The sequence below is a fragment of the Corythoichthys intestinalis genome, chromosome 18 (assembly GCF_030265065.1).
Source record: "Corythoichthys intestinalis isolate RoL2023-P3 chromosome 18, ASM3026506v1, whole genome shotgun sequence".
In the NCBI taxonomy this organism is placed as follows: domain Eukaryota; kingdom Metazoa; phylum Chordata; class Actinopteri; order Syngnathiformes; family Syngnathidae; genus Corythoichthys; species Corythoichthys intestinalis.
Window position 1 is genome coordinate 40,061,615 of NC_080412.1, and position 10,861 is coordinate 40,072,475.

General features: G+C 38.6%; 1 protein-coding gene across 4 annotated transcripts in view; it reads left to right on the forward strand.

The window, feature by feature from the left end:
* The window catches only part of hephl1b (hephaestin-like 1b), a 39,807-nt gene extending 29,495 nt beyond the window's left edge, over positions 1 to 10,312 (forward strand). For all 4 annotated transcript variants that reach the window (XM_057821110.1, XM_057821109.1, XM_057821113.1 and 1 more), the window contains 4 exons: positions 723 to 862; positions 2,896 to 3,049; positions 4,024 to 4,044; positions 9,951 to 10,312. In XM_057821110.1, the coding sequence (XP_057677093.1) occupies positions 723 to 862; positions 2,896 to 3,049; positions 4,024 to 4,044; positions 9,951 to 10,030 (395 nt within the window). In that variant the 3' untranslated portion in view covers positions 10,031 to 10,312. The remainder of the gene's footprint in view (positions 1 to 722; positions 863 to 2,895; positions 3,050 to 4,023; positions 4,045 to 9,950) is intronic.
* Positions 10,313 to 10,861: the final 549 nt, after the last annotated feature.

The following is a 10,861-nucleotide window of genomic DNA, read 5'->3' on the forward strand; positions in this document are numbered from 1 at the left end:
CGTTCGAGGGTGGTAACATGCTACTATTAATTTGTTCTTTAATTAGATCAAAAATATTTGACTTAGGTAGATTAAAATTTGATCAAATACAACGTGTAGCAGGGAAATGTTCTGTGCATATGAATTTAAGGGTCATGGTTAAAGTGTTAGACTGACTAACCAGATTTTGTTGTTGATGGATTGGTTTGTGAGTTTGTAGGGAAACTGCTTTGCTAGTCATTAAAAGCAGCATTTTTTCCATTGCAATGCATATTTGACACAAAGAGACTTTTAATAGTTTTTTAGTGCTTGCTGTAGTTGTACATTAGATATCAGAATGGCTGAGAACTCTGCAGGGTTGTATATATATATGAACTTCCGATATCAATATCGGATCGGGATCGCAATATTTGGCCTTGGTGTTACTTGGTATCGGATCGAATCCAAAATCACTGGTATCGCCCATCCCTAATGTGGTGTTCCAGTGGTGGAACAAATGTGAACAGGGCCCGGGTGTGATGAGCATAAATGGGACCCCGCCCCCCGAGTGGATCGTCCAATGGGGGTGCTAGTGGACAATTACTCATGGGGCCCTCAGGACAATCGTCTGGTGTGCGTGTGGGGGGTTCAAGTGGAAAATTTTTTTTGCAGACCCCTCCAGACTACTTCAAAACTGTTAGACATACTGTATTTGATAACCACTTAGCCATTGATTGATTCAAATATCTTGTTTTGAATTCTAGGGATTAATGGAAAACTATATGGAAACCTCCATGGATTGGTGATGACCCAGGGACAAAAGATTAACTGGTATTTACTCGGCATGGGCAACGAAGTGGACATGCACACTGTACACTTCCATGCAGAGACTTTTACTTACAAGGTGAGCTTCACAGACAAAGGCATCACCTAAATCAGTTTTGGGGATCTTAAGTATCACGATATATCACCATTTTCATATTTTGTCACACTCCTAGTTGGCAGTATGTGAATGGGGTTTGAGTGAATATTGCACTACAGGACACTTAGGCATGGGTGTCCAAACCTGTCCTCAAGGGCCGCTGTGGGTCGTGGTTTTTGTTCCTACCAATCAAGCACAGAGAGTTTAACCCTTTAACACCTAAGCCTATTTTGGTCAAATTTGCATGCCTTTGATGTTGCTTTTATATTTCAAAGAAAAAATTGTTCACAATGGCCAAGTTGGGTCCCTTTTTTCAGGACACCTTGAACTTCATGTCCAAACTGTTGTTTTCTTCACTGACCAATTATAATCCACATTTTGGACCCAAAAAGACAAAAAAAATCCCCAATTCTTTTTTCAAAATTTGTAATGTGGATTCCCATTGACAACCAAACATGCTCAACCAACCGTTGTGAAGCTTGATAATATTTATTGAACGTTTTGAGATAAACATTCAATAGAATAAAATAAGATGGAATTGCTTTATGTTTGACAATTCAACACAAACAGTAGGTATGGTCATAGGCGTTTTTGGCCTTTACACATACTATGGTCAAAACAGGTTATATACAGTGCAAAATAGTGAGGAATAAAATTATATATATCAACTAACACAAAAAGGGTTTGGAGGATATCTCTTTGTGAAGTTAGGTATTGTGCCCATCACCTTATCAAAAGTATATACGTACATGCAATCAAGCTCCTCGAACACACATCTTTATAAATATTGAAAAGATTATAGTGAAGAAAAAAATATATATAACATTGAAAAAAAGTATTTTCAAAAATATTGACAAGTAGTTCAGTTCAATTCAAAATTTTCAGTCATGCGAGCAAATAGTTTCTTTTTTTTTGCGCACTCAATAAAGCTTCTTTTTGAATGTCACGCAGCCTACTCTTTTGCCGTTTGCGCACTGCTGTCACTTCTTTTTTTTTTTTTTTTTGCTGTCACTTCTACTCGCCGAGACGCTGACTCATTCGGAAAACGACAAATACGGCTCATCTTCTTCCTTAATGAAATAATGCATTAGCTTGCGCTTAATTTAGTTTTAGATTCATTCTGCACGTTTCATAGTCGCTCGCTCAATCCAACCGGCCGTTGCTTGCTTCGCATGCCTCCCTTTCCTCAGTTGGCGCCTCAATCCGCAATTTATTAAAAATGTTTGTCCTTCTTGACATCACAACGGCTCTTGCGATATGTAGTCTTTTGTGCTGCTTTCGGTTTTGAAAAAGGACAAGAAATGATGGAAATATGGAGATAGACACATGGTCCATGCAGCGTTTTAATGCATATTTATGGGTGCAATAAAACTATAAAACTCAAATGACATTATCTCCCGTTTTACTTGGTCGATTGACTTCAAATAAAAACTGGTGTGGACATCAACTTCCGTACTTTCAAATGAGACCAACCAGCGGCACGTGGGTGACTTAATTACAGCGTGACGAAGCTTCAAAGACGATATGCGAAAACGCGTCGCTGCCGACACGTTAGGTGTTAAAGGGTTAACCAATGAAGTTTGTGCTAAAACAAGCACCACCTGACTGCAATCAACTGATTACACTTGTGAGACACCAGATTGGTGAAAAGATGTCGTCTTGTTTTGTAGGAATGAAATCCAGCACCCACTGCAGCCCTATGTGGAATAGTTTTAGAGTTAGAAAACTGTTCAAGGGCCGCTGTGGGTCCTGGTTTTTGTTCCTACCAATCGAGCACAGACAGTTTAACCAATGAAGTTTGTGCTAAAACAAGCAGCACCTGACTGCAATCAACGGATTACCCTTGTGAGACACCAGATTGGTGAAAGGTTGTCCTCATGATGGGTTTGAACAAAAACCCGCACCCACTGCGGCCCTATGTGGAATAGTTTGGACACCACTGCTGTAAGGTGTCTTTTGTGTATCTAGGAAAGTGCTGTATTGTATGCATTATGATCAAAACTTTGTTTTTGTAGACTGACCGTGTACACCGGGCAGACGTGTTTGACCTGTTCCCCGGAACTTTTCAAACGGTGGAGATGGTAGCTGGAAATCCAGGCACGTGGCTGCTCCACTGTCACGTAACTGACCATATCCATGCAGGCATGGAAACGACCTTTACCATCAACGGTAAGTTAGCAACACGCATGTCGGTCTTATATAGTCCAAAGCAGTGTTGTTTTTGGCAGCCATTTTAATATTCGTTTTAGTCTGTTGGACAATAATACCTTTTTGTCTTAGTCATATTTTAGCCATTTCAAAATGTTTTTGTCTTCGTCTAGTTGTTGTTGACGAAGACTCAGACTAATTTTGTCTAGTTTTAGTCGGCGTTTACTCAATATTTTCGTCTGTAAAATTTGAAGTTTCACTTCTAAAATAAAGGTTTCCAACTATTTTGAATGAACATGGACAGACTAGCACATACTGTAGCATCTACAAATCTATCACGTGATAATACACACTCAGCAGGAAAACAGAACATTATTTTCAATTAATTATACCCACCTGCACGCCACGAACTGTATGTAAAGAAAAAAAGTTGTCTGAGAGTTTAAAAGGATGCTCGCCATTAGTAATAGCCTAATGCTAACGTGAATGTGAATGGTACATTAACGCTATGAGACCTTTAAAGGCTAAATCAAATGTGTGCATATTCTCTCTTGCTAAGATAAAAAGACAAATCCCACTGTGTGTTTTTCCAAAAAAGAAATAAGGAGACTGGAGAATACACTAGTGGGTGAGTTGGGGCGCAGCACGTCACATGAGTGACACAACCAGACAATGCTACGATATAGGCTAACTACACATAAAATGTCAGTCATTGTGAACGTGATGGAAACAATGGCGCATTTTGTCTCGTTTTAGTCTCGTCAGACGAAAACTGCCATTCATGTCGTTAACGTTTTAGTCTCCCAAGAGAAATTTTAAGCTCGTTATCGCCTTGTCATTGTCATGAAAAAAATTTTCGTCAACGAAATAATTTCTTTATCGTCATCGTTGACGAAAACAACACTGGTCCAAAGCAGCTTTAAAAAACTGTCGGTATAATAATTAGATACTAAAGAGGACTGCTCTCATGATTTTATATTTGCTTTTTTTTTCAGAATCAGAGATCACCTCACAAGGTAAGTTATTCCTATGATAAATTATAGGAGATGTTTTTGTAGCTTATCATAATTTTACAAAGTAGTCAATGGAAATGGAAACCAGTGTGGTGCAGACTTTCGCAGACCTTTTTTTTTTTTTTTTTTTTTTTTTTTAAATTCAGGGATAGTGTGAATGTGAGTTTCAGTTAAACAGCAGAAAGAGAAAACACATTTGCCTCAAAATGGGGTTTGCTTTGTTATAGTATCCGTTTGGCGTCTATATATTACCAGTGTTGTTAATCGTACTTTAAAGAATTAGTTACAGTTACAAATGACTTGTCCCAAAAAGTAATTGAGTTAGTAACTCATTTACCTCAATGTTAGAGTAATTAGTCACTCGGCAAAGTAACTGACGTTACTTTTCATGATTGAATTGAACTTTCTTTTTCATTCCCCCAAAAACATAGGTGGCCCTTATTTCATTTTTTAAATTTTCTAGAGTGTAATGGTATACAAACTTTAACTTTCAAATGCCATGAGAAAAAAAGCCTTTTTCCTGTTATACTAAGCCATAACTTTTGTGTACTGTTACACCCATAATACATATACAGTGGGGCAAATAAGTATTTAGTCAACCACCAATTGTGCAAGTTCTCCTACTTGTGTAGATTAGAGAGGCCTGTAAATGTCAACATGGGTAAACCTCAACCATGAGAGACAGAATGTGGAAAAAAAAACAGAAAATCACATTGTTTGATTTTTAAAGAATTTATTTCCAAATTAGAGTGGAAAATAAGTATTTGGTCGACCTACAAACAAGCAAGATTTCTGGCTGTCAAAGAGGTCTAACTTCTTCTAACGAGGTCTAACGAGGCTCCACTTGATACCTGTATGAATGGCACCTGTTTTAACTCATTATCGGTATAAAAGACACCTGTCCACAACCTCATTCAGTCACACTCCAAACTCCACTATGGCCAAGACCAAAGAGCTGTCGAAGGACACCAGAGACAAAATTGTAGACCTGCACCAGGCTGGGAAGACTGAATCTGCAACAGGTAAAATGCTTGGTGTAAAGAAATCAACTGTGGGAGCAATTATTAGAAAATGGAAGACATAAAAGACCACTGATAATCTCCCTCAATCTGGGGCCCCATGCAAGATCTTACCCCGTGGCGTCAAAATGATAACAAGAACGGTGAGCAAAAATCCCAGAACCACACGGGGGGGACCTAGTGAATGACCTACAGAGAGCTGGGACCACAGTAACAAAGGCTACTATCAGTAACACAATGCGCCGCCAGGGACTCAAATCCGTGTCCCCCTGCTGAAGAAAGTACACGTCCAGGCCCGTCTGTGGTTCGCTGGAGAGCATTTGGATGATCCAGAAGAGGACTGGGAGAATGTGTTATGGTCAGATGAAACCAAAATAGAACTTTTGGGTAGAAACTAGACATGTGCCGGTTACCAGTTTCACGGTTTACCGTTGTGTGAAAACGTCGCGGTTTCAAAACCACTAAAATTTTCCGTCATACCTTAGTACGGTGTTCGCTATTTTTCATGTGCCAAAATGCAGCCGAAGTGGCTTGGTGCTGCAGCGCTCACTCTTCCCCTGTTTGTTGCCGTGAGTGTCAGTGACGCTATTCTGCTAAACAGCCAGCAAACCCAAAAACACACCCTCCAAACACAAGGCGTACTTTTCTTCAATTTATTGAGCTCTCAAATCGAGGCGAAATATACAAATGAATACATTTAAAACGTTGTACAATTCGATTTTTCCACGTGTGATTAGGTTCAACAGGATAGCAGTAGCACCATTAAAAAGTTTGCCTAAAACAAAACACGCATTTCAAGGTCCTGGAGTGGCCTAGCCAGTCTCCAGATCTCAACCCCATAGAAAATCTGTGGAGGGAGTTGAAAGTCCAAGTTGCCCAATGACAGCCACAAAACATCACTGCTCTAGAGGAGATCTGCATGGAAGAATGGGCCAAAATACCAGTGTGTGAAAAGCTTGTGAAGAGTTACAGAAAACGTTTGGCCTCCGTGATTGCCAACAAAGGGTACATAACAAAGTATTGAGATTAACTTTTCGTATAGACCAAATACTTATTTTCCACCATGATTGATGATTCTTTAAAAATCAAACAATGTAATTTTCTGGGGGGGTTTCCACATGCTGTCTCGCATGGTTGAGTTTTACCCAGTTTGACAATTACAGGCCTCTCTAATATTTTCAAGTGGGAGAACTTGCACAATTAGTGGTTGACTAAATACTTATTTGCCCCACTGTAGATATATTTTTCAATATGCAGGTGAGGCTCTGAATCTCTTCCTTCTTCTATCTATGCTGTAGTTGTACTGATTTTTTTTTTTTTTTTTTAATTTAAAAAAAAAAATAAAAAAATCACACGCCGTTTATGGATACGTCATCCAAAAAAAGTTTAGGGCAAGTGACTATTTTGGTAATAAAAAATACAAAATATTACATTGTAGCATCTACAAGGACAACGTCCACTAGGTGATGATAATGCATAGTGAACAGGAAAACAGTCGATTATTTTCAATTAAATGTACCCACCTCAATGCCACAAAATGTATGTTAAAAAAAAAAAGTTTTCCGTGCGTTTAAGATGCCGATCGCCATGCTAAATGCTAATGCTAGTGAAACGCGAATGCTATGCTAATGCTCCGAGCCACCTGGCATCGCGTTTGCAACGGCGTCACAACCCGCTTCCCTCTCCATGTCTCTCAGATATCTCTCGTCGTTCAACCAAATTGTAGTAACGCACGCCTTCACGTCGTCAGTAACGGTAACGGCATTGCAAAGATGGGGAAAGTAATTAATTAGATTACTCACTACCAACAAAAATAACACTGTTAATAACGCCGTTATACTCTAACGCCGTTATTAACAACACTGTATATTACAGTAATTTTCGCACTATAAGGTGCACCTGACTACAAGCTGCCACCCACAAAATTTGGCACGAAAACGGCATTTGTTCATAGATAAGCCGCACTGGACTATAAGCCGTAAATGTCCTTCCTGTATTATGGGATATTATCACCAAAAAATATGAACCAAAATAACAATCAAATTTCATGTTCTGTGCCAACTATTTCTTCAGTTACTGTTCCGGTTGTTTCATTAATTACTAGTTATGGTATTTGGTAACACTTTTTATGACAGTGGTGCCATAAGACTGTCATAATTATGACATGACACTGTCATGAGCATTAATGAATGCCTATAACAGATGTCATTTAGTGTTATCCGGCAAATTATCTCACTTTTGAATAGATGTGAAAGATCCAAGCTGGACATACAGTAAATTTAATTAGTGACATAATTTGCCGGATGACACTTAATGACATCTGTCATAAGCATTCAGTGACATGATAGTGTCATGTCATAATTATGATGGACTTATGACAGTTTTATGACACCGCTGTCAAATAAAGTGTTACCTAATAACACAAATAAAGTAGCGGCTTATAGTCCGAAAATTACGGTACATGTTACAAGATTGTAAAACTAGCCTACCGTAAAAGATTATACAAGGAGTTCAAAACAGTACATTATGACGAAATAAAAAGGTGGAAAATACTATCTGTAAATGAAGTATACAAATTGTGGACTGTTGCGTTAGTATATATTTTTCTGGTTGTTTGTAAACATGCAATTTTATGGTTCACAAAAGCTGCATTACTGTTAAAGCCTTGAGATCAGAGTGCCTTGACCTGAGTTTTTTGTCTCGAGTTACAAGCAAACATTTGCGATATGAGTGAACTTCAGACCAACCAGCCCCCAGATGGCGGTAGATTGGTAGACAACTAAATCCTGTCAACATCGATTCAAATGAGTTTCCTTGCAGTGGAAGCACGACACCAGTAGATGGCGGTAACACACCATTAAACTGGTTTGCCAACTAACAACAAGCCCCACAGAAGAAAAACGTGGATTTATGACACATGATGTACAGTTGTGCTTTGTACTTACATTTAGGCTCATTTAGGCCCGTATGTTTGTCCACCCTGATGTAACTTTTGTATAACAAATAAATTGCAAAAACTTCGAATCTTTGGTCCTGAAATTTCCCTTGTCTTCATATAATATATAATAATAATAATAAAAATAATACATTTTATTTGTAAAGCGCTTTTTTTCCAATGCTCAAAGACAGTTTACAGTAGGAACAAAAAACAGCAAACAACGTGAACAGAACAAAAATATAAGTAAGTATAAATAAAGAAAATAATCAAATGTTAAAAGCTAGTTTAAAAGGGTGAGTTTTTAACAGTTTTTTGAATGTGTGAAGGTCTTTACAGGTACGGATGGGTTTAGGGTGTGAGTTCCAAAGGGAGGGGGCTAGGGTTGTCCCGATCATGTTTTTTTTGCTCCCGATCCGATCCTGATCGTTTTAGTTTGAATATCTGTCGATCCCGATATTTCCCGATCCGATTGCTTCTTTTTTTTTTTTTTGCTCCCGATTCAATTCCAATCATTCCCGATAATTTTTCCCGATCATATACATTTTGGCAATGCATTAAGAAAAAAATGAATAAAACTCGGACGAATATATACATTCAACATACAGTACATAAGTACTGTATTTGTTTATTATGACAATAAATCCTCAAGATGGCTTTTACATTATTAACATTCTTTCTGTGAGAGGGATCCACGGATAGAAAGACTTGTAATTCTTAAAGGATAAATGTGACTTTTTATATTGTGACTAAATATTGCTATCTAGTGTATTTGTTGAGCTTTCAGTAAATGATACTGTAGCCATGCCCAAATGCATGATGGGAAGTGCACCCATGACTGTGCGTAGTGGTACCAATTGATATATCTTCTCTGCGTTGGGAATAACATAGGGTGTTAAGAAAAAGATCGACTACTACCTTTCTTCCCAACATTGCGTCCCACAATATTTCTAATCGTTGGGAGAGGGATTATAAAGCTTTAGCCAATTAAAAAAAGTCTCCAAAGGCTGCCAAGATTTATTCTACTCATTTTACGCTGCCTTTTAGCTCTATATATAGGTACAACGGCGCCATTAAAGATTGAACGCGACAATGCGTGAGTGGGTCGTGCAGCGCATGCGGTAATTGCGGTAAATATTTTAACGTGATAAATTTTTTAAAAAATAATTACCGCCGTTAACGCGATAAATTTGATAACCCTACTTTAAGCCTAAACTAAAGACTCTGGATGAGCGTAACACATTATGTATGTAACGTTAAATACAAAATTTTTTTTAAAAAGCACGTCCGATATTTTTGCCGATCCCGATACTTTGAAAATGACGTGATCGGACCCGATCGATCTCTAGAGGGTGCTGCAACGGAGTAGGCTCTGTCCCCCCAAGTTCGGTGTGTTCTTTGTTGGGGCGGTGCGAGGATGTTGCCATTAGAAGAGCGGAGGTGACGGGAGGGGGTGTGGGGACAGAGAAGGTCTGTGAGGTAGGGCGGGGCCAAGTTATTGAGTGCTTTGTAAGTGATAAGGAAGATTTTGAACTGAATTCTGTATGAAATAGGAAGCCAGCGCAGTTTATGGAGGACGGGGGTAATGTGATTCCTATAGGAGGTCCGGGTGAGAAAGCGTGCAGCGGAGTTTTGGATATATTGTAGTTTATTGATGAGTTTGGATGGAGAACCGAAAAGAATGCTGTTACAGTAGTCAAGTCTGGAGGAGATGAAGGCATGGATGAGGGTTTCAGCAGCAGAGAAGGTGAGGGAGGGGCGAAGACGGGCTATGTTCTTGAGGTGGAAGAAGGCAGTTCTGGTGATGTGGTTGACGTGCTGGTCGAATCTTAGTTTACTGTCAAAAATGATACCTCGGTTGCGGGAATGTGATGAGAGAGGCAGGGTTATATAAATGGTTCATGTTACTAACTGTGTTTTTTCGTCCTTTTTTGAACATGTCCAATCTGCTACAGCTGCTGCTCCTGAAGGCACCATGCGGATGTTATTGATCTCCATCACATTTGGACTGTGGGCCATATTAGTGATACACTGACAGACTTTGGGAATTGTGAAAATACACTGGATAAAAGGAGGCAAAAAAGAGATTTGTTTTCTAGATGTTGTGCCTTAAAGCAAATGTCAATCGAGTCCAAATATTCAAAGACTGTGTGTTGTACTACTAATGAACAATATTATATGTATAGAAGCAAATCAATGTTGTGTCATGTTGCACTATTTTCATATACTCAGCTACGTTTGCATAGCACTGCCGCACCAAATATTTTGATATGACTGTAATTTACTACCATAAAAGCTGCTTTGTTTGTTCAATGTTGCAGTGAGTTACGTTTGATTGTGTACACTGGTTTCAGGTCAAATTCTATCACCACGTTGGTGCGAAATAACTTCAATTGTCTTGGCCTAAATGACCGCTAATAGCCCAGTTTTTAAGGATAGGTTTAAAAAAAAAAAACATACACACACATTTGCCGAAAAGTTGACCATTTAAAAAAAAAAAAATGCAAATCAATTTTATCAATTGGAGGAAATAAGGCACTCTACTTGTGATTAATTGACTTTCTTTTAAAAAAGTCAAGCCTAGATGTAAATCCAGTCTGATTGGTCATTGACTAACTGCTCAAACGGTTTGAAAGATAATCAGACATTGATCACTGTAATGATAAATACTGTATACGTAAATATCAAAGATTGTGATTGATCACTGAGTGACTTGGTACCTCACGACACGATACGATTTGAAATACAATGCTCACGATCACGATGATCTCACAACATGGCGATACAACAATTACCAGGAAATCATTCTAGGATATTCTACAAAAAAAACGACCGTATTTTCCGCACTATAAGGCGCATTGGAGTA